The 25,601-nt window shown below is 38.7% G+C and overlaps 1 protein-coding gene across 1 annotated transcript in view; it reads left to right on the top strand.

Annotated features, from left to right (window-relative positions):
• Window positions 1–24,801, top strand: part of LOC144893970 (uncharacterized) — a 34,066-nt gene extending 9,265 nt beyond the window's left edge. Inside the window, exons 2-5 of the mRNA XM_078785230.1 lie at window positions 11,024–11,061; window positions 11,159–11,257; window positions 12,210–12,393; window positions 23,747–24,801. Coding sequence (XP_078641356.1) covers window positions 11,024–11,061; window positions 11,159–11,257; window positions 12,210–12,393; window positions 23,747–24,010 — 585 coding nt within the window. The 3' untranslated portion in view covers window positions 24,011–24,801. The remainder of the gene's footprint in view (window positions 1–11,023; window positions 11,062–11,158; window positions 11,258–12,209; window positions 12,394–23,746) is intronic.
• The last annotated feature ends 800 nt before the right edge of the window (window positions 24,802–25,601 follow it).

Below are 25,601 nucleotides of genomic sequence, written 5' to 3'. Positions count from 1 at the left end.
CTCTTTTTAGTTGTGTTTGATGAACGGGAATGTTTTTCTATCCCTGCTTTTCATGTTTGCACCACAATAGGAGAAAGTCTAAGAGAAGTTGAACAAAACATTCCAACAGACATGGTGGTGCCATGTTGAGGGTGCGTCTGCTCCGAGTCTGGGAGCTCGGTGGCTTTAAACCCCGGCCGAGTCATACCAAAGTCATTTTAAATGAATAGTCCGAAGTGGGACAGAAGCTCGTCTCCTGCTAGAGGCCGGTCGTAGTTGGAGTGTGTTAGTTGACGAAGTTGATTTTCAGTTTAATTCGATGGAAAATTGGGGCTGAAAGGCCTGATAACACGATTGTATCCGCACAGTGAAAACTATGTAGGATGAGCAGGTCTTGAGTTGATGAAAGACATTCCATTAGTTTTTGTCCAGTGAAAGGACCACTAAACCCTTTTAGACCTTAAAGATATGTAAAGGGTATAAAAAATTTGGTCTAAAGAGTATAAGAGGTAAAAAGGTGTAAGGGTTGAAAGTTTTGAAAGGGTCTTAAAAGGACTAAACAGGTCTTGATAGGACTAAAAACGGTCTAAATTGTCTAAAGAGACTCTGGTATTGGACCAGACGGCATCAGCTCAGGTGTCGCAAAAACCTGCTCTGCTGGTCTTGCACATTCCATTCTCTCTCTGCCCTTTTTCACCCTACAATTTGGCATCGGATATATTCTATCTGCTTGGAAATCAGCCGACATCAATGCATCACATCAACAGGTGCAAAAACTCATCCCCTTAACTACAGACCTATCAGCTTACTTCCCATCATTAACAAAGTCATGGACTCCATCGTCACTGTTGATATGAAATCCTTCTCCAACTACCTCATCTCAGATCACCAATTTGGATTCAGACCAGGTCACTCAACCCTTGGACATGCTACTGAAACTCACCCAACGATGGATGGAGGCCCTCAATGTCAGGCATGAGATCAGAGCCGTCTCTCTGGACATATCTCATGCTTTTGATACAATCTAGCATCACGCCTCTTACTCTCCAAACTCTCTGCCTGTGGAATTTCAAGGACAACTCTATACATGGCTTACGGACTTCCTTTACTCTCGTAGCCAACGTGTGGTCTTCAGTGGAATCTTTTAATCTCCTCTCCCTGTCAAGACTGAAATGCCCCAAAGCCGTTTTCTCAGCCCAGTCCTATCCCTAATCTTCATTAATGATCTCTCGGACTCTCTAAAAATCCTCTTTATCTATTTGCTGATGACTACACCCTCTGCTGTGACATCCCTCATCCTTCAGACAGCCACGCTGCAGCCTCTCCCCTCCAGTAATACCTTGATAAAATCACAAACTTGTCAAACACTTGGAATATGCTTTTTAATCCTGACAAATCTCACACTCTTCGAAAGGACTGTCTGGAAAACCCCCTTATCTACTTTCTTAACAATCCTCTGTTCAGTCATTTTGAATCGAGGAAATTCTCAATTAAATTCACAATTTCAATTAAACTCCTTTGGAATTGAGGAAGTTCAGTCATTCACACTCCTGGGACTTACTATCAGCCATTGTCTTTCTTGGTTAAACCACATTTCAAAGTTGGCCTCCAATGCCAGCCTCTGATTGGGCATCTCCGTAATACAAAGTCATTCCTTGGCACACCTGAACTCCTATCCACTTACAAGGCCTTCATCCACAGCTTTGGAGCACTGCTCTCCCTTCTGGGCTGGCTCGCTTGCCTCACACCTTGCTCAGCTTGGCACCATGGTAACCAAGGCCTTCAATATAATTGGAATCTCCCGCAATGAAGCTGGGTCTATGGGCTTATCACTTCGCCATCGCAGATGGGTCGCTTTTTCCATAATTTGTCCCCCATGGGATTCTGCAAGGCTCACACGGTCCACCATCAACCCACTTCTGGTAAAACTACCTAAATCCAGGATCACAGTTCACCTCCACTCATTTGTATATTTTCCCCCCACCTGTGGAATCTACTTCCACATCCTCTTCAATCGCATTCTTCCCTCCAGGTCTTCAAGACAGCAGTTCACCACCATTTCAGATCGTCCCCAAAGCAAAATCATGATATTTTCTACCCTCCTTAAACCCACCCAAATCCTTCCTAATTTTCCAATTATTCCTCATTGGAGTTTCCTCCTGATCCATTCAGTGTACTCGCTCTTCCACGAGCCTCAATTATGGATCCCAAAAGGTGTCTAAAGGGTACAATCCAACAGTAGTTACGGTTAAAAAGGTCTTAAACGCGTCTAAAGGGGTCCAAAATGTGTCTAAAGTGGTCTAAAAGATGTAAATGTTTAAAGGGTCTTTAAAAATCTAAAAAGGGCCTTAAAAGGTCTTTGGGGCTTAAAGGGTCTAATGATCTAGACTCTAGAGAGTCAAGCGGTCGAAACAGTATTTCAGGTCGAGAGGGTATACAGTGTTGGAGGGTTCTGAGGAGTTGAAAGGAGTCTTAATGGTCTTAAGGTGTCTAAATGGTCTATAGGTCCAAAGGGTAAATTCGAATAGTAGTTGGGGCCTAAAGAGCTAAAGGGTCTGTCGGGTCTTGAAGGGTCTTTAATGGTCTAAAGTGTCAAAAAGGTCTTCCCAGTGACGTTTCACTCACTTGCCAGTGAGCTTCCTCGGTCCAATAGACCCGAAGACCCGACACGTGTCCGCTTTTATTTCGTCGGCAATAACACATTTACCGGTCATGTGCCAGTGTGAGAGATCAATTGAAGAGTATTTTTTTATTTGCCGAAGCTTAAGCAATAAACACCAGTCATATCGTCGATGATCAACTTTGCTCTATGTATTACTTACTCATGATCTGGTATTGTTTGTATGGGGTGAGTGGGTATGTGTGCTTGTTCTTGTTTCTGTGTTTCTGGAGCACGGACATGCCTGGGTTCACGTGCGGGTTGGACATGGTGATGTGTGGGTTGCCTGATAGGTGGAATCTCCTGTTGGTGTTGCGCATGTGTGGGCGTGGTGTTTTGGACCGAGCGCTGTTTTTTTGCGCACCTTATACAGCTGCTTGTACCATCCAGTTTTTGCCATTTGTTTGAGAGGTGTGTATTGTGTGCATGGATATGTCCACAATATATATATATATATATATATATATATATATATATATATATATATATATATATATATACACACATATATACACACAGTATTTTGTAAACAAGATCGAGGCTCGTGTAAGAGCTAACATTGATCACAAGAAGACAAACTGACACATAAAACATAAAACATGATAAAGGGAGCGGGAGACAAGATGGAGAGCAGGGACATCAGGAGATCTGTGTGAGGGAGAGGGCTCGGGGAGAGGAGGCATGGAAGGGGGGGGGGGGGGGGTGGGAGAGGTAAAAAAGAAAAAAAACACATGGACACTGCAAGGACTTCCAGGAAAGAAGTCGGTATTTCAAAAAAGTGGATCTAGGGCGAATTAACAGGGGTAGAAAAGATCAAGGTTTCGGATGGGGGAAGATAAGAGATGGTGGTGAACAGCTGTTTTAAAGACCTGAAGGGAGGAGTGGGATTGAAGAGAGTGAGGGAGTTTGTTCCAGAGGTGGGAGAAATGACGAATGAAAGAGTGAAGGTGACTAGAGAGTCTTGATTTTGGCAGTTTAACCATAAGAGGGTTGCTGACAGGTCTTGTGCGACCTGTAGGAATATTTGGGGGACAGAGCACAGAGAGAGCTGGGGGAGCAAGGCCGGAGAGGAGTCGGTAGAAGACAGAAAGACCACCAACCTGCCTGCGGTGAGTAAGTGAAAGGTCCTCGGAGTTAGCTTCATTGCGGGAGATTCCAATGATTCTGAAAGCTTTGATTTCAACAGCGGGAAGCCGAGATAGGTGTGAGGCAGGAGCACCAGCCCAGAGGGGAGAGCAGTATTCCATTGAGCTGTGGATGAAAGCCTTGTATGTGGTGAGGAGCTCAGATGTGCAAAGGAAGGACTTCGCACGACGGAGGATGCCCAGTCAGCGACTGGCTTTTTAAGCCAGCTTGGAAATGCGGTTTTCCCAGGAAAGATCATTCCAGATAGTGAGATCCAAAAGCTTTAGTGACAGAACTTCTTGGAGAGGATTGTTCAGAAAGTAGATGGGAGGGTTGTCCAGATGTTCTTTTCAGCGAGACGTAGTGAGAGTGTGAGATTTGTCAGGATTGAAAGACATGTTCCACTTGTTTGACCAGTCTGTGATTTTGTCCAGGTCTGCAGAGAGAGGAGGAGGCTGCAGACAGCCGATCTGAGGGATGAGGAATGGAGCGGCAGAGAGTGGAGTCATCAGCAAAGAGATAGAGAGGATTTTCAAGAGAGTCAGAGAGATGTTTGATGAAGACCAGAAAAAGCACAGGGCCCAGAACACTGCCTTGGGGAACTTCAGCCTGAACAGGCAGGAGAGATGAGAGAAACCCATTCAGGGCCACACGTTGACTATGACTGGAGAGGAAGTCCGCAAGCCATGCGTGGAGATTTCCATGGATACCATAGGAGGAGAGTTTGGTGAGTAGAGCAGGGTGCCAGACCGTATCGAAGGCACGTGATATGTCGAGGGAGACCGCTCTAATTTCCTGTTTGCGATTGAGGACCTCCATCCATTGTGGAGACAGCAGAAGCAGCATGTCCAGAGTAGAATGACCTGGTCTGAATCCAAATTGATGATCCGAGATCAAGCCATTGGAGAAGAGGAAGGATTTGATGTCAGAAGCAATGATTGATTCCATGACCTTGCTGATTATTGGGAGCAGGCTTATTGGTCTGTAGTTGCAAGGATCTGTTTTTGCACCTTTTTTGTGTAAAGCGGTAATGTTGGCTGATTTCCGAACTGATGGCAGATGACCTTGAGCAAAAGAGAGGGTGAAGAAAACAGAGAGAGGGTGAAGAATCTCCCCAGTCTCCTCCCAGTGAAGTCCAGAAACAGAGAGAGAATCTCCCAAGTAAGACCACCCTCTCGGCTCTTCACATGCCTCCATTATAAATCTTTGTCATATGTTGGATGTTGTGGCTCGGGCATGGACCCCGTCCAAGTCAAATTTGTGGCTAGATAGTAGGCAATTATGTGCTATGGTTGACTGTGTTACCTTTCCCAGCCTGTCTGCTCTATCATGTTCACGTAGCCTTTGTTTGAAATTTCTTCCAGTTTCACCAATGTGGAATTGGTCACAAGCTTTGCATAATGAATGCTAAACTAATCTGGATTTATCACCAGTTGATATTGTGTCGTTCAGTTTTGAAATGACATTGCGGATGGTGCGTAGAGACTTGTAGGCCAAACCAATCCATGTGCTGCGTACTATCTTTCCAATTATTTTGGAAAGTTCCAGGTAGTATGGCAGTACACAATGTCCAAGCGTGTCTGGCTCCTTCCGATCTGCCTGTGTGGGTTCTTTCAGGTGGGGAGTATTCCTTTAATATACTCATTTTTGAGTCGGACCCTTCTAATTAATCGAATTTCTTTGATTGCATCAACTTTGGAAAATGACACAATCCATGCCCAAGCTGCCAAGATCCGTGCTCCGCTGCGTTTGTGGATGATTCGGTTGCCGTTCGAGTTAAAATCCAGTCATCCGGTGATGTCGGTTGCTTTCCTGTATACTGACTTTTTTTGGTAGCCATCACACTTCCGGTAACCCTCCACATCCAAAAAGGCAAATTTGCTTTATTTTTTCAATTACATATTTGTAAAGCTAATCCTGGGAAATGCCCGGCCAAGTTGCCCAATAATTAGTTATGATTGGTGTGCACCATGTCTCTTATGTACAGTGGCGAAAGTGTCATCCACGTACCTGTTCCAGTATCCTGGGAGCCAATTCTCATGAGATTCCAATATATTTTGCTCGAGCTCCTTCATTATTATTGACTGACACTTTGCAAGAACAGAATAAATGAAGGGTGAATACATTTGAGGGAAAGATAAAATTTATGTGAGCAGTATGACTACGCTCTGGAGTTCATTACGACACTGTTGGGGAAAGATTGACACAACATAATCCATAAACTAATTAAAACAATCCCAAATGGAGTTGAGGCAGTTTTCAAGGCAAAAGGAAGTCACACAGATAATTATTGATTATATGTAAAGACAGATTTGTTTTCCAATTATAATAAGTGTTGTTATGTCCTCAAGAGTTCATGGAAATTCCTTAAAAGTCTTTTGGTTTCATATTTAAAGATTTATTTTGTTATCACATCTCAATTAATAAATTTCCTACTGGATTTATACATTTGTACACGTGTGTACATATATATATATATATATATATATATATATATATATATATATATATGTATATATATATATATATATATATATCGTTACGGACCGCGGACTGGATGTTATTTACCGAGCGGAGGTAACCGCGGCCGAACAGTTGTTCCCCCTTTCTTCCCGACTCACCCGATTCACCCAGACGTTGGCCAAATCGCGCTATGCCAAATCAATGATAGAAAGGACACGACGACTGGGAAAGATGAAACGACGCAGTACAGTTCTCAAGACCTCTGGAGGAGGGTATAATTACAGTGGTGGAGAAAAGGGGGTAGATTACAAGGCAGAGTGAGGTAAAGACACAGAAGAGATGGGCACTTAAATACAGTCTTATCTTAACCCAGACAGACCATGGACAAACGGACAAGGTAGACTTACACAGGGATTGATGGCAGGGATGGACAGGTAGGTCGATGGCACAAGGTGCACCTTGGCTCGGGGACAGGATAAACACAGTCCAAAGATGCAGGGAGGTCTCACAGTGCTCGGAGGGGTTGTCTTGCTTTCTCTCAGCTCGGCGCACATCTGACGTCCCCTCTCTCTCTACTGCGCATGCTCCACGGGGAGTGACACGCCCTCGGCTGGTTGGTTCCGCCCCAACTGGGGCCGGTCCGCCGCTTCCATTGGGTGCGGGGGTTACCGGGCTCCGCCCTTGACGAGGAGCCGACAGGGAGCCCCTGTTTGGTAACCCCGTCGAGCACATGTCCGATGGCGGCTCGTTGGGAAGGCCTGGTGCCCTCCCACCACTCCTACCAACCAAGCCGGATTGAGGACGCGCACTCCCTGCGCTCGTTGTTGTTGTTGTTGTTGTTGTTGAAGAGAACTGTGAGGAAGAGCTGCGGGGAGGTATTGGGATGTCCTAAACTTCCTAACGGTGCCATACAATCACATTCTGGTGCAACGAAGGGTCAGAATTAATGGAAACGAATCCTTAACTGACATAGACTAAGAATAACTAGCAAGATGTCCTATAGTTGTCTTACATGAGATGCGGTGGACCTGGATGCGACATTTAATGGGGGAAATAGGGGGAGGTCGGGTCTACTGAGTGTTGTTTACAGAAAATGGGACTAGGGAATGGGGGATTGGGGAGAGTTGGGAAGTATTGAGGAAATAGGGGAATATTTACAAGCGGATATGGATGGATGCAAATCCCATATCCGCAACAATATATATATATATATATATATATATATATATATATATATATATATATATATATATATATATATATATATATATATACACACACACACAACATTGGGGCAGGTGGAATTATATATTTTTAAAGACAGAAAGGCGCTTCCAACCAGAAAGTATAACTTGATCTACCTTGTAAAGTTGAGCAAATAATCAAGAGCAGACCCGGTCTCTCAGGTGATGTTTCACAAGATTCACAGCAGGCTTCCTCAGGCCAATAGCCCAAAACAGTATGCCATATGGTGTGTTTGTGTCGTTTGTTGCCATCTTCATATGCAGGCCTCAGAAGGTGGAATGGAGCCCTCCCTGGTTTCAAAGTATCCATCTCAGTGTGTACGTGGATATATGTGAGTGTGCACGTGTGTGTGCGTATATGTGTGAATGTGTATGTGTGGTTTTTAGGAGATGGAACAAAGACCGACCAGATCTAAAGTATCTACCTCCGTGCGTGCGTGAATTTATGTGAGTATGCGCGTGCGTATATGTGTGGATGTGCGGTTTCTGGAGATGGAAAGGAGACCAACAAAGTAGGGGAAGGGGGGCAAGTTGAGCATAGGGGTAAGTTGAGCCACCACCTCCCAACCAGTTATGAATGAGTCAGACTTTGTGGTGGCGCCATCTATAGATGCCCCATTGCATAACTCCAAATTCTGCCATATTGTTTTCTAAATTGAAACAGAAACCAGTGTTGCAGAGGGAAAAATCCAATTTTCAGCCATAAAAGTAAAAAGGTGTAAAACATTTAAGTTCACGTTTCTTCCATATGCAGCATAGATATAATATGGATATCAGATACAATTGTTAGTCCAGGTATGTGTCTCCATTCTTGTCATAGACTTTAATACGATGGATGCATAGAATATGTGTGTATGTGGAGACATCTCAGAAAGTTCAGACTGGGGTAAGTTGAGGTAGACCCTACGGGGCAAATCGAGCCATGGCTCAACTTGCCCCGTAGGGTCTGGCTCAACTTGCCAACTCATGTTGGTGGAGATAATAATAATACATATCACCATCTGATGTTCACCCATTTCCGAAAGCAACAGCAAGAAAGAAAACGAAAGCTGGTCGCAAAAAAGGCAGCACAAAGATTTTGACTGACACCCCAGTATGCCAGGAGCTTGCAGCCCTATCTGAAAATCGCAAACGGAAGCCATCAGCCAAAAAATCTAAGAGATGCTTGTTCAAAGCTAATGGGAAAAAGACATGTCCCCCAAGATCAAAAACCCCTAGTTCCAGTGAGACAGATGGTGATTCAGAAGTTGAGTATGATGACGAATCAGATGTGGACAGTGATATGGATATCATTGAAGGTGACTTTGTGGTTGTCAAATGTGCTGGCAAATCAAGATTTGTGCATTACATTGCTCGGGTTGATGTACTGAATGGAGAGGAATTTCAGTTTGAAGGTGTCTTCCTGCAGAAGGTTGCTGGAAAAGTTGGATCTGACAACCCAGTGTTTGTTCCAAACCCAAAGGATGAAGCAGGATTTGAACTGGAAGACATCGTGCGTAAACTGCCACAGCCTAAGTGCGTTGGCAGTTCTGCCCGTTGTTCTGGACAGCTTGTGTTCAATTGTGACTTGTCAGTTTGGCAGCTTAATTGACTTGATTTCTGACATGTTTTAGTTTTAGTTCCAGATCCAAATGATGAAGCTGGCATTGATGAGCAAGATATTGTGCCTTAATTGCCACAGTCTGACTGTTGGCCTTTCTGGCTGTATTTGGGACACTTTTGTTTTATTGTGACTTAAAACTGTGGCAGCTGTTTTCAACTCAATCCAGCTGCCACATTGAATGATAACCATGAACACAAGGCACATGTAAATATTTCGTTCAGTGTTGTAACAAGTACATTAAATATTTTTCAGGCAGACCAATTTTTGTACTTCAGTTATCTTTATTTGGGGCAATGATCAACTATTTGGGATACTTTTTGTTTAATTGTGACTTGAAACTGTGACAGGTGGATTGAGTTGACTTTTCTTACCACAGTTGACAATCTTGTTTTTCTATGAGAGTGACTCAATTTGTGCGGAACTGATTACTATAACCATGAACACAAGGTAATCATTTCGTTCAGTGTTGTAGAACTTTACAACATTAAATATTGTTGCGGATATGGGATTTGGCCTCCATCCATATCCGCTTGTAAATATTCCCCTATTTCCCCAATACTCCCCAACTATCCCCAATCCCCCATTCCCTAGTCCCATTGTCTGTAAACAACACTCTGTAGAACCGACCTTCCCCTTTTTCCCCCATTAACTGTCGTGCCCAGGTTCACCGCATCTCACGTAGACAACTATAGGACATCTTGCTAGTTATTCTTAGTCTATGTCAGTTAAGGACTCGTTTCCATTAATTCTGACTCTTCGTTGCACCAGAATGTGATTGTATGGCACCAGTAGTGAGTTTAGGACCTCCCAATACCTCCCCACAACCTCATCTCCGCATCCTCCCATCATCTCATGGAACTACAACAACAACTACAACAACAGCAGGCGGCGGCGCGGCCGCGGTGCGGGGAGTGGGCGTCCTCACTCCGGCTTGGTTAGCCGCCATTGCCCATGTGCTCCGACGGGGTTACCACGAAGGGGCTGACTGTCAGCTCCTCGTCAAGGGCGGAGCCCGGTAACCCCCCCGCACCCAATAAGAAGCGGCGGGCCGATTCCATCTGGGGCGGAGCTAACGAGCCGAGGGCGTGTCACTCCCCGCTGGATATACGCAGCCACTTACCGGAGGTGACGTCAGATGCGCCCCCAGCTTGGAAAGAGAAGTCGCCACCTCCGAGCGCTGAGAGACCTCCCTGCATCTTTTGGACCGCGCTTTATCCTGTCCCTGAGCCAAGGTGCACCTTGTGCTATCCATCGACTACCTGCCCTTCCTTGCCATCAATCCCTGTGTGAGTCAGTCTTGTCCTGTTTATCTGTGGTCTGTCGGGGCTACTATAAGACCGTGATTAAGTGCCCACCTTCCTATGCTGAACCTCTTGTCAGTGTAATCTAAACGTTCTGCATACAAATATTATAACCTCCTCCGGAGGTCTTGAGAACTGTACCCCTGGTGTCGTGTCATCTAACCCAGCCGTTGTGTCCTTTCCTTGATTGATTTAGCATAGCGCGATTTGGCCAACGTTCGAGTGGAATCGGGTAAACTGTGCAGACGCGGTCATACCAAACCGCTCGGTAAACTAACATCCAAAACCGCGTCTGTAACAATATTTTTCTGGCAAAACAATGGTTTTCTACTTTAGTTATCTTTATTTGGGGCAATGATCAACTTACCCCTATGTAGTACAACTTACCCCAGAGGTTGGATCAACTTACCCCTCAGGCGGGCAAGTTGAGCCATTTGGCCTCCGTTTTTTCAAAGGTCACAGTGACTTTCAGTGTGGGGATAGAAAGTAAGAACTAGCTACAAAATGTTTCCCAAGGATTAAATTAGAAGGCAAGATACTCATTTGTGCAAGATCATCAGTAAGTTCAGTCCTAACATTCCAAGAACAAAAACTGGCTCAACTTGCCCCGCCTTCCCCTACTTTTATCCTAACCACTTGTGTGTTGCAGGTTGCAGAATTGGGGAAGTACTTTTGCGAAACATTGACGTAAGTATTATATTGACTCCCTCCAGCTTGTGAAGGCTTACTTCTTATGCTGTATATCGTGTTTGACTGTACTTTGTGTTTGTATTCTGACTGGCAGGTGCTCTGTGGGTTCTTATTGCTGTGAAAATGATACCAGGTGCTGCAGAGATGAAGAAACTCTCTCCTGGAATATTTATTGGAATTATTGGTGGTTCTGGTGAGGATCTTTTCTCTTTTATTCGCATTCCACACGCAAGTGAGAAAAAAAAATAGCATTTGTAATAATAACCAAGAGGATGTTATATATAAGTTACTGATAATACAAAACATTTACCTAACCACCTTCTGTCATATAAGATAAGGGTTTTTCTTCTTCTTCTTCTTCTTCTTCTGATTTTGTATACATGATCAAGCCTCATGGAGGAACTAGAACACAGAATAGATCAGGACGTAACAGAACAAAAAGAACAGTATAAAGAGTGGGGTGGAGAGCATAACAGCAGCATTGAGGGACAAAATATAGAGAGACTTAGAGAAATAATGGATATGGGGAACAATGAGTGCAAGGGGAGGAGGCGGGGGGAGGGGCGGGGGCTGAACTAGACAGATACAGCCACAAACTCTCAATTCAAGAAGTGGAAGGAAAAACTGGGATTTCGGAAAGATGTGGGCTTGGCAAAGGTTACTCGGGATAAAGATCATGGTTGTGGATGGGGGATAATCTGAAATGGTGGTGAACAGCTGTCTTGAAGCCTTGGAGGGAAGAATGGAATTGGAGAGACTGAGGAAGTTGGTTCCACAGGTGAGAAAAAGAGGGGAACAAATGAATGGAGATAAGCAGTGAGTCTGGATTTTGGAAGTTTCACCAGAATGGGGTTACTGGCAAACCATGTGCACCCTGCAGAAACTTTGGGGGTGGGTGTTGGGGGGGGGTGAGGGGCGGGGTGGAGGGAGAGGGGGGGGGGAGTGGTGTGGTTGATAACCTGCAGTATGAATATTTGTGAAAATGCCATGTTAGTTAGTTGAATCCCACACAGCAATGAAATTTCTTCTTCAGCATTATATCATCCAGGTGCTGTAAAAGAATGAAGATAATTGTTCAAACTCTACTTTACAGGACTCATTAGGATTACACTAACATTTGGTGAAATTTTTCTTTTGGATGACAGGATCGTGATAATCATCGGACTGGTGGTGTGCTTCGGATTCTGCAGTTGTTACCGCCGCCACCAAATATTCCTTCCTCCTGTGGTCATTTCCTCTGGCCAGCCTGACTTCACCCATCCTATGGATGGAATAGCCGTGCTCTCAGATATCGGACTCTTTCCCGCACCGCCACCTCCGTACTCAGAGGTAACCCGAACCCTAACCTCCATCCCTAATATCTTTACACCCCATTATGACCTGCCCAGGGTCCACCCCTTTCAGCTTCCGCTCGGTAAGAGATGGAGATATTTGTTTAATTGATTGGCTGGCGTATTCAATATAGACTATTTATAATCAAATGAGGAAAGCTCTCAAAAATGCCAAATGTACACATTTTTCCATTCTATATCGTCTTATCTTTTCATGATTATATAAAAATTAGGTAGAAAACTTTATTAAATTAAACTTTGTTGAATTGATTGGCTGGCGTATTCAATATAGACTATTTATAAACAAATGGGGAAAGCTCTCAAAAATGTAAAATTTATCCATTTTCCATTCTATATCGTCTTATCTTTTCATGATTATATAAAAATTCGGTCTAAAACTTTATTTAATTAAACATTGTTGAATTGATTGGCTGGCGTATTCAATATAGACTATTTATAATCAAATGAGGAAAGCTCTCAAAAATGCCAAATTTACACATTTTTCCATCCTATATCGTTTTATCTTTTCATGATTATATCAAAAAGTTGGTAGAAAACTTTATTTCATTAAACGTTGTTTTTTGATTGGCTGGCGTATTCAATATAGAATATTTATAATCAAATGAGGAAAGCTCTCAAAAATGCCAAATTTACACATTTTCCCATTCTATATCGTCTTATCTTTTCATGATTATATAAAAAATTAAGTAGAAAACTTAATTTAATTAAACATTGTTGAATTGATTGGCTGGCGTATTCAATATAGACTATTTATAATCAAATGAGGAAAGCTCTCAAAAATGCCAAATTTACAAATTTTTCAATCCTATGTCATTTTATCTTTTCATGATTATATAAAAATTAGGTAGAAAACTTTATTTAATTAAACATTGTTGAATTGATTGGCTGGCGTATTCAATAGAGACTATTTATAATCAAATGAGGAAAGCTCTCAAAAATGCCAAATTTAGACATTTTTCCATTCTATATCGTCTTATCTTTTCATGATTAAATAAAAATTAGGTAGAAAACTTTATTTAATTAAACGTTGTTTTTTGATTGGCTGGCGTATTCAATATAGAATATTTATAATCAAATGAGGAAAGCTCTCAAAAATGCCAAATGTACACATTTTTCAATCCTATGTCATTTTATCTTTTCATGATTATATAAAAATTAGGTAGAAAACTTTATTCAATTAAACTTTGTTGAATTGATTAGCTGGCGTATTCAATATAGACTATTCATACTCAAATGAGGAAAGCTCTCAAAAATGCCAAATTTACACATTTTCCATCCTATGTCGTTTTATCTTTTCATGATTATATAAAAATTAGGTCGAAAACTTTATTTAATTGAACATTGTTGAATTGATTGGCTGACATATTCAATATAGACTATTTATAATCAAATGAGGAAAGCTCTCAAAAATGCCAAATTTACACATTTTCCCATTCTATATCATCTTATCTTTTCATGATTATATAAAAATTAGGTGGAAAACTTTATTTAATTAAACTTTGTTGAATTGATTGGCTGGCGTATTCAATATCGACTATTTATAAACAAATGAGGAAAGCTCTCAAAAATGCAAAATTTACACATTTTCCATTCTATATCGTCTTATCTTTTCATGATTATATAAAAATTAGGTCTAAAACTTTATTTAATTAAACATTGTTGAATTGATTGGCTGGCGTATTCAATATAGACTATTTATAATCAAATGAGGAAAGCTCTCAGAAATGCAAAATTTAAACATTTTTCCATCCTATGTCGTTTTATCTTTTCATGATTATATAAAAATTATGGAGAAAACTTCATTTAATTCAACATTGTTTTTTGATTGGCTGGCGTATTCAATATAGACTATTTTAAACAAATGAGGAAAGCTCTCAAAAATGCCAAATGTACACATTTTTCAATCCTATGTCATTTTATCTTTTCATGATTATATAAAAATTAGGTAGAAAACTTTATTCAATTAAACTTTGTTGAATTGATTAGCTGGCGTATTCAATATAGACTATTTATAATCAAATGAGGAAAGCTCTCAAAAATGCCAAATTTACACATTTTCCATCCTATGTCGTTTTATCTTTTCATGATTATATAAAAATTAGGTCGAAAACTTTATTTAATTGAACATTGTTGAATTGATTGGCTGACGTATTCAATATAGACTATTTATAATCAAATGAGGAAAGCTCTCAAAAATGCCAAATTTACACATTTTTCCATTCTATATCATCTTATCTTTTCATGATTATATAAAAATTAGGTGGAAAACTTTATTTAATTAAACTTTGTTGAATTGATTGGCTGGCGTATTCAATATTGACTATTTATAAACAAATGAGGAAAGCTCTCAAAAATGCAAAATTTACACATTTTCCATTCTATATCGTCTTATCTTTTCATGATTATATAAAAATTAGGTCTAAAACTTTATTTAATTAAACATTGTTGAATTGATTGGCTGGCGAATTCAATATAGACTATTTATAATCAAATGAGGAAAGCTCTCAAAAATGCAAAATTTAAACATTTTTCCATCCTATGTCGTTTTATCTTTTCATGATTATATAAAAATTAGGTCTAAAACTTTATTTAATTAAACATTGTTGAATTGATTGGCTGGCGTATTCAATATAGACTATTTATAATCAAATGAGGAAAGCTCTCAAAAATGCCAAATTTACAAATTTTTCCATCCTATGTCGTTTTATCTTGTCATGATTATATAAAAATTAGTTAGAAAACTTTATTTAATTAAACGTTGTTTTTTGATTGGCTGGCGTATTCAATATAGAATATTTATAATCAAATGAGGAAAGCTCTCAAAAATGCCAAATTTACACATTTTTCCATTCTATATCGTCTTATCTTTTCATGATTATATAAAAAGTAAGTAGAAAACTTTATTTAATTAAACATTGTTGAATTGATTGGCTGCCGTATTCAATATAAACTATTTATAATCAAATGAGGAAAGCTCTCCAAAATGCAAAAGTTACACATTTTTCCATCCTATGTCGTTTTACCTTTTCATGATTATATAAAAATTAGGTAGAAAAATTAATTTAATTAAACGTTGTTTTTTGATTGGCTGGCGTATTCAATATAGACTATTTATAATCAAATGAGTAAAGCTCTCAAAAATGCCAAATTTAGACATTTTTCCATTCTATATCGTCTTATCTTTTCATGATTATATAAAAATTAGGTAGAAAACTTAATTTAATTAAACGTTGTTTTTTGATTGGCTGGCATATTCAATATAGACTATTTATAATCAAATGAGGAAAGCTCTCAAAAATGCAAAATTTTAACATTTTTCCATTCTATATCGTCGTATCTTTTCATGATTATATAAAAGTTAGGTAGAAAACTTAATTGATTATATAAAATTAAAATTAAACGTTGTTTTTTGATTGGCTGGCATATTCAATATAGACTATTTATAATCAAATGAGGAGAGCTCTCAAAAATGCAAAATTTAAACATTTTTCCATTCTATATCGTCTTATCTTTTCATGATTATATAAAAATTAGGTAGAAAACTTAGTTTAATTAAACTTTGTTGAATTGATTAGCTGGCGTATTCAATATAGACTATTTATAATCAAATGAGTAAAGCTCTCAAAAATGCCAAATTTAGACATTTTTCCATTCTATATCGTCTTATCTTTTCATGATTATATAAAAATTAGGTAGAAAACTTTATTAAATTAAACTTTGTTGAATTGATTGGCTGGCGTATTCAATATAGACTATTTATAAACAAATGAGGAAAGCTCTCAAAAATGTAAAATTTATCCATTTTCCATTCTATATCGTCTTATCTTTTCATGATTATATAAAAATTCGGTCTAAAACTTTATTTAATTAAACATTGTTGAATTGATTGGCTGGCGTATTCAATATAGACTATTTATAATCAAATGAGGAAAGCTCTCAAAAATGCCAAATTTACACATTTTTCCATCCTATATCGTTTTATCTTTTCATGATTATATCAAAAAGTTGGTAGAAAACTTTATTTCATTAAACGTTGTTTTTTGATTGGCTGGCGTATTCAATATAGAATATTTATAATCAAATGAGGAAAGCTCTCAAAAATGCCAAATTTACACATTTTCCCATTCTATATCGTCTTATCTTTTCATGATTATATAAAAATTAAGTAGAAAACTTTATTTAATTAAACATTGTTGAATTGATTGGCTGGCGTATTCAATAGAGACTATTTATAATCAAATGAGGAAAGCTCTCAAAAATGCCAAATGTACACATTTTTCCATTCTATATCGTCTTATCTTTTCATGATTCTATAAAAATTAGGTAGAAAACTTTATTAAATTAAACTTTGTTGAATTGATTGGCTGGCGTATTCAATATAGACTATCTATAAACAAATGAGGAAAGCTCTCAAAAATGTAAAATTTATCCATTTTCCATTCTATATCGTCTTATCTTTTCATGATTATATAAAAATTCGGTCTAAAACTTTATTTAATTAAACATTGTTGAATTGATTGGCTGGCGTATTCAATATAGACTATTTATAATCAAATGAGGAAAGCTCTCAAAAATGCCAAATTTACACATTTTTCCATCCTATAGCGTTTTATCTTTTCATGATTATATCAAAAAGTTGGTAGAAAACTTTATTTCATTAAACGTTGTTTTTTGATTGGCTGGCGTATTCAATATAGAATATTTATAATCAAATGATGAAAGCTCTCAAAAATGCCAAATTTACACATTTTCCCATTCTATATCGTCTTATCTTTTCATGATTATATAAAAATTAAGTAGAAAACTTTATTTAATTAAACATTGTTGAATTGATTGGCTGGCGTATTCAATAGAGACTATTTATAATCAAATGAGGAAAGCTCTCAAAAATGCCAAATTTACGCATTTTCCCATTCTATATCGTCTTATCTTTTCATGATTAAATAAAAATTAGGCAGAAAACTTTATTTAATTAAACGTTGTTTTTTGATTGGCTGGCGTATTCAATATAGAATATTTATAATCAAATGAGGAAAGCTCTCAAAAATGCCAAATGTACACATTTTTCAATCCTATGTCATTTTATCTTTTCATGATTATATAAAAATTAGGTAGAAAACTTTATTCAATTAAACTTTGTTGAATTGATTAGCTGGCGTATTCAATATAGACTATTCATAATGAAATGAGGAAAGCTCTCAAAAATGCCAAATTTACACATTTTCCATCCTATGTCGTTTTATCTTTTCATGATTATATAAAAATTAGGTCGAAAACTTTATTTAATTGAACATTGTTGAATTGATTGGCTGACATATTCAATATAGACTATTTATAATCAAATGAAGAAAGCTCTCAAAAATGCCAAATTTACACATTTTTCCATTCTATATCATCTTATCTTTTCATGATTATATAAAAATTAGGTGGAAAACTTTATTTAATTAAACTTTGTTGAATTGATTGGCTGGCGTATTCAATATCGACTATTTATAAACAAATGAGGAAAGCTCTCAAAAATGCAAAATTTACACATTTTCCATTCTATATCGTCTTATCTTTTCATGATTATATAAAAATTAGGTCTAAAACTTTATTTAATTAAACATTGTTGAATTGATTGGCTGGCGTATTCAATATAGACTATTTATAATCAAATGAGGAAAGCTCTCAGAAATGCAAAATTTAAACATTTTTCCATCCTATGTCGTTTTATCTTTTCATGATTATATAAAAATTATGGAGAAAACTTCATTTAATTCAACATTGTTTTTTGATTGGCTGGCGTATTCAATATAGACTATTTTAAACAAATGAGGAAAGCTCTCAAAAATGCCAAATTTACACATTTTTCAATCCTATGTCATTTTATCTTTTCATGATTATATAAAAATTAGGTAGAAAACTTTATTCAATTAAACTTTGTTGAATTGATTAGCTGGCGTATTCAATATAGACTATTTATAATCAAATGAGGAAAGCTCTCAAAAATGCCAAATTTACACATTTTCCATCCTATGTCGTTTTATCTTTTCATGATTATATAAAAATTAGGTCGAAAACTTTATTTAATTAAACGTTGTTTTTTGATTGGCTGGCATATTCAATATAGACTATTTATAATCAAATGAGGAAAGCTCTCAAAAATGCAAAATTTTAACATTTTTCCATTCTATATCGTCGTATCTTTTCATGATTATACAAAAGTTAGGTAGAAAACTTAATTGATTGTATAAAATTAAAATTAAACGTTGTTTTTTGATTGGCTGGCATATTCAATATAGACTATTTATAATCAAATGAGGAAAGCTCTCAAAAATGCAAAATTTAAACATTTTTCCATTCTATATCGTCTTATCTTTTCATGATTATATAAAAATTAGGTAGAAAACTTAATTTAATTAAACTTTGTTGAATTGATTAGCTGGCGTATTCAATATAGACTATTTATAATCAAATGAGTAAAGCTCTCAAAAATGCCAAATTTAGACATTTTTCCATTCTATATCGTCTTATCTTTTCATGATTATATAAAAATTAGGTAGAAAACTTTATTTAATTAAACGTTGTTTTTTGATTGGCTGGCATATTCAATATAGACTATTTATAATCAAATGAGGAAAGCTCTCAAAAATGCCAAATTTAAGCATTTTTCCATTCTATATCGTCGTATCTTTTCATGATTATATAAAAGTTAGGTAGAAAACTTAATTGATTATATAAAATTAAAATTAAACGTTGTTTTTTGATTGGCTGGCATATTCAATATAGGACTATTTATAATCAAATGAGGAAAGCTCTCAAAAATGCAAAATTTATACATTTTCCCATCCTATATCGTCTTATCTTTTCATGATTATATAAAAATTAGGTAGAAAACTTTATTTAATTAAACTTTGTTTTTTGATTGGCTGGTGTATTCAACATAGACTATTTATAAACAAATGAGGAAAGCTCTCAAAAATGCAAAATTTATACATTTTCCCATCCTATTTCTTATCTTTTCATGATTACATAAAAATTAGGTCGAAAACTTTATTTATTCTTTTCTTTACAAAGGTAAATAGTTTACGAACCTCACTAATCATTCAGAATTATAATGCAAACTTTTATTTCATCATGTTCATGATGTGTTGTGACCGTATACAAACAAAATTGTGTCCGCATGTGTGCGTGTGCATGCATGTGAAGCTTTTCCTAAAAAAAAACAGCACTCTATAAAAACATTTTTACATCATTGATACAAATAGGAGTGGGGTTTAAAGCTGGACTCAAATTAGAAGCGAAAGTCTGGAGATTCCACCTGAGAATTTCTATAATTAGAGGCCTTTCTATAAACCAAGGCCTTTCTTTATGTGGTCATTCACTTCCGTATGCTTTGCACATTGACTCTTCACCTTGGGTAAACAATTCATATTATCTCCGCCACCGAAGGTGGACGAAGGTTAAGTTTTCACCCCTGTTTGTTTGTCTGTGAGCAGGATATCTTAAAAGTTTATGTGCAGATTCAGACGGAATTTAGTTGAGATGTTAGGTGTGTGACAAAGACGAAATGATGAGATTTTGGTGAAGATTCAGATCCATATACTAGATTGGTTCACCAATCAAAAGCTAGAATTAGATTGTTTTTTTTTAATATCAATAGGTCAAAGGTCAAAAGTAAAGGTTGCATAAAATCATCAGTTTTCATCCGATTGACCTGAAATTTGAGCAGGGCTTGCATATTGGGCCACTGAGGCCTATTGCTTTTGAGGTCAAAAGGTAAAGGTCGCCTAAAATCGTCAGTTTTGTTTATTTTTTTTTTGCTGTTTTCGCCATGTTTAGCCCACAAAAGAAGAAGAAGTCTGAATACAAGCGGACATGGATGGGCTTTGCATTTTCAGACGCTTACTAGTCGTTTTTGGGTTTATTTATGGATATGTAACTTTAAAATTACATCATAGGATCAATCATTTAATCAAAAGAAGGATAGACCTCTGCAGGGTATTGGCAGACTGAGAAAAAGCAGTCATCTGTCTGTCTGTCCGTTTCTGCTTCTGCTGTCCCAACAATGGATGGAGGTCCTCAATGCCAAACAGGAAATGAGAGCTGTCTCCCTCGACATATCACGTGCCTTCGATATGGTCTGGCACCTTGCTCTGATCACCAAACTCTCCTCCTATGGTATCCATGGAAATCTCCACGCATGGCTTGCGGACTTCCGCTCTGGTCGTAGTCAACGTGTGGCCCTGAATGGATTTCTCTCATCTCCCCTTCCTGTTCAGGCTGGAGTTCCACAAGGCAGTGTTCTGGGCCCTGTGCTTTTTCTGGTCTTCATCAATGATCTCTCTGACTCTCTTCAAAATCCTCTCTATCTCTTTGCTGATGACTCCACTCGCTGCCGCTCCATTCCTCATCCCTCAGATTGGCAGTCTGCAGCCTCCTCACTCTCTGCAGACCTGCACAAAATCAGACAGGTCAAACAGGTGTAACATGTCTTTCAATCCTGACAAATCTCACACTCTCACTATGTCTCTGTCTCTCCGAAAAGACCGACTGGAAAACCCTCCAATCTACTTTCTCAACAATCCTCTCCAATAATTTCTGTCACTCAAGCTTTTGTGTCTCACTATCTGCCATGATCTTTCCTGGGAAAACCACATTTCCAAGCTGGCCTCCAAAGCCATTCGCCGACTGGGCATCCTCCGTCGTGCGAAGTCCTTCCTTGGCACACCTGAGCTCCTCACCACAAACAAGGCTTTCATCTGCAGCTCAATGGAATACTGTTCACCTCTATGGGCTGGTGCTCCTGTCACACACCTAACTCGGCTTCACGCTGTTGAAACAAAAGCTTTCAGAATCATTGGAATCTCCTGCGATGAAGCTACAGTCATGTGAAAAAGTAAGTACACCCCATGTAAAGTTTTGACTTTTTCAACATATTTCAACATGCAGCTATTTCATCTTCATTTCAACAATATTGATAGATAAAGGTGATATAATATAACAAATATCATGAAACATTTACATTTTGTAGTCCATTGTATAATTTAAATAAACATAAATGCAAATTTCGCATGTGGAAAAAGTAAATACACCCTTGGCTCTAATAGGTGGTATTGCCCCCTTTGGCAGAAACAACCTCAAGTAGGCATTTCTTGTAACTGTCTAACAGTCTCTGACATCGACTGGGAGAAATGTTCGCCCTCTCCTCCATGCAGAATTCTTTCAGCTGTGCGATGTTTGAGGGGTTTCTTGCATGCACAGCTCGTTTCAAATCCCCCCACATCATCTCGATGGGATTTAGATCCGGGCTTTGACTTCGCCATTCCAGAACCCTCCATTTCTTTCTTTTCAGCCATTCCTTGGTGGATTTACTGGTATGTTTAGGGTCATTGTCATGTTGCAAGGTCGACCCTCGGTTGAGCTTCAACTTTCCGACAGATGGCCTCACATTATCCTCAAGCACCCTCTGGTACAATGAACAATTCATAGTGGATTCTATGATGGTGAGCTGCCCAGGCCCTGATGCAGCAAAGCTGCCCCAAACCATAATATTTCCACCACCATGCTTCACAGATGGTATCAGGTTCTTGTGGTCAAATGCTGTCTTTGGTTTTCGCCAAACATGTCTTGTGGTACTTTGGCCAAATAGCTCTACCTTTGACTCATCTGTCCAGAGCACATTGTTCCAGAAGTGCTGGTCTTTGCCTAGGTGTTCATTGGCAAACTTTAGTCTTGCCCTGATGTTCTTTCTGGACAACAAAGGTTACCTCCTGGCACACCTCCCATGTAGATCAAATTTGTGCAGCCACTTTCTCATGGTAGACTCATGCACTTTGACATGAACAGTGGCTAGAGCTACCTGTAGGTCCCGTGATGACATTATGGGGTTCTTAGAGACTTCTTTCAGCATCTTGCGGTCTGCTCTCGGGCTGAACTTGCTGGGGCGGCCTAGCCTGAACAGGTTGGTAGTTGTTTGGAATCTTCTCTACTTGTAGATGATCTTCCGGACAGTCGAATGATTGATTTCAAATTGTTTGGAGATCTTTTTAAATCCCTTCCCAGACTCGGAGGCATCTATAACCCTCTTTCTGAAGGCCTCAGATAGCTCTTTTGATCTCCGCATGGTGATGCCGCACACTTCAACAACAAAGAGCAAACCAAAATAAATGTCTGAGGTTTAAATAGGACAGGTTCCTCCAACATCCTCTCTAACGATGTTCTAATCATTTGCACCTGAGCTGGTGCATATGATTCTAATTTTAGGTATTTGAAGTAGTGATAAATGTAGGGGTGTACTTACTTTTTCCATGTGCGAAATTTGCATTTATGTTTATTTAAATTATACAATGGACTACAAAATGTAAATGTTTCATGATATTTGTTATATTATATCACTTTTATCTATCAATATTGTTGAAATGAAGATCAAATAGCTGTATGTTGAAATATGTTGAAAAAGTCAAAACTTTACATGGGGTGTACTTACTTTTTCACGTGACTGTACCTCCGTGTGCCTTTCATTCACTCACCGCAGGCAGATAGGTGGTTTTTTGTCTTCTACCGACTCCTCTCCGGCCTTGCTCTCCCAGCTCTCTCTGTGCTCTGTCCCCCAAATATTCCTACAGGTCGCACAAGATGTGCCTGCAACCCTCTTATCGTTAAACTGCCAAAATCAAGACTCTCTGCTCACCTTCACTCTTTCATTCCCCTTTTCTCCCGCCTCTGGAACAAACTCCCTCACTCTCTTCAATCCCAATCCTCCCTCCAGGTCTTTAAAACAGCTGTTCGCCACCATCTCTTATCTTCCCCCATCCAAAACCTTGATCTTTTCTACCCCCGTTAATTCAACCCAGATCCACTTTTTTTAAATACCAACTTCTTTCCTGGAAGTGCTAGCAGTGTCCATGTGTTTTTTTTTACCTCTCCCACCTCCCCCCAAGCCCTCTCCCTCCCACAGATCTCCTGATGTCCCTGCTCTACATCTTGTCTCCCACTTCCTTTATCATGTGTTTTATGTTTTATGTGTCAGTTTGTCTTTTTGTGATGAATGTTAGCTCTTGCAGGAGCCTCGATCTTGTATACAAAAAAAAAAAAAAAAAATCACTGCTAAACCTTGACAGGAATAATATTCCAGGCTACCTCTCCAGACATGATTGTACAGGACAGACAGAATGGTGTGTAGCAGGAACATCCTGTACATTTCTTTCCATCCTCCGTCAAATGGATCATATATGCCTTTCAGCGGCCGTATACATTATGGTTAGATAATATGTTGTACAAATGTCATTACAGTATTAACATAATTTTATTAATTCGTGATTCACTTCTTCATCCATCTCCACAAGGTCACTTCAAAGCCGGAAATGTGCTCCATGAGAAGGAATGTGGATCTATCGTTCGGGCCGGCAGACATTCTTAACTCACCGCCACCCCTTTACACATCAGTGGCTGTGCCAGAAATGCTCATCTTCATGCAGCAAGACTCCACCGCAAGGCCTCCTCCATACATTGAGACAATATCTGAACCACAGCTGCTCGGCCAGCAGATGTCATCAGAACAATCGCCGGCAACCTCTTCCTTCATCCTCATGTGCAACTCGAAACTCTAATCAACACACATCACAACAACACCCTCCCCTCATCCTCCCTCCTGCATTGTAGGAGATATGACACACACCATGGATTGCTTTCGATCATATATGACTAAGTAGATCTCAAAGGGAATACAAGGGCTGTAGTATCAGTGCTAGTAGCACCAGCAGTAAAATATACTTTACAATACGATTATTTAATGGTTGATCCCACCATCAATGCAAAGAAAACCAGCAAAAACATACATTAAATAAATAAGAATGTAGTTATTTTACCATTTTTCTGTACACAATAAAACTAAAGTTTTGGGTTCATGATGATCAGAGTTATAAAAGCATATAAACTACCCCTACACCCACCCCCTCCAACCCCCTATAACAAAAATGCTTTTCGTAACACGTAGGACAGGTAGTAACACGTAGGACAGGTAGTAACACGTAGGACAGGTAGTAACACGTAGGACAGGTAGTAACACGTCGGACAGGTAGTCACACGTAGAACAGGTAGTAACATGTCTCTGAGCCGATGGTCTCAAAGTCCACATGACTTAAACATTGCTCACACATTTATGACATAAAATTAATTTTCCTTCGGATTCTCTGCAGCTTTCAGTTTATGATATGAATATTGTACATTGAAATACTTTTTGCTTTCCATGATACATGTGAGGGCCATTTCCAGTGCTGTGCTGGCTCCGCTCATTTTGTGAGTTCCAAAGTATTTATTTTCTAGTGGCTTTTGTAAAAATGGCGATGAGAACAAATGTAGTGTAAAACTACCTTTGTAACGATTAAACATTTATAATGCGTTTTTACTGTTGTATTTTATTCTTACAGAAAGTCTCGATTGTAATACTTATACAGAGCAAAAAAAAACTTTATACATATTTAAAAAATAAATGATCCACTATTAGTGTTGCAGCACAACGTCATTAAAGGGGGGGTTAAATTGCTGATATTGATGCAGTGCCAAAAGGCAAAAATTAATCCAACACTGGAAACTTTGTCTAAATTGATTAGAGGTTAAAACAATGTGCAGTGCTATTGTAAAGTTGAAAAATCCTCAAAGGAAACTAAATAATTGATGATAAATAAAATATGGTAATTAATTAATGATTTTTTTTTTTTTTTTTTTTTTTTTTTTGTATACTGAATCGAGGCTCGTGAAAGAGATAACATTTATTTCACAAACAAATCAACCAGACAAACAAAATATACAAAAAGAGGGAGCGGAAGACAAGATGGGGAGAGAAGGGGAAGCACACAAACACAACATTTGAGAGCAGGGAGAAGTGTGGGAGGGAGAGGGCTTGGGGGCAGGAGGCGTGGGAAGGGGGGGGGGGGGGGTGGGAGAAGTATAAAACACAAGGGGACCGAAATTAGCGGGGGTAGAAAAGATCAAGGTTTTGGATGGGGGAGGATAAGAGATGGTGGTGAACAGCTGTTTTAAAGACCTGGAGGGTGGAGTGGGATTGAAGAGAGTGAGGGAGTTTGTTCCAGAGGCGGGAGAAAAGAGGAATGAAGGAGTGAAGGTGAGCAGAAAGTCTTGATTTTGGCAGTTTAACCATAAGAGGGTTGCAGGCAGATCTTGTGTGACCTGTAGGAATAT

Source organism: Myxine glutinosa, chromosome 10 (assembly GCF_964187855.1).
Source record: "Myxine glutinosa chromosome 10, kmMyxGlut1.1, whole genome shotgun sequence".
NCBI classification, from domain to species: Eukaryota; Metazoa; Chordata; class Myxini; order Myxiniformes; family Myxinidae; genus Myxine; species Myxine glutinosa.
The sequence above is the reverse complement of the archived record's forward strand: the minus strand, read 5'-3'. Positions and strand labels throughout refer to the sequence as shown.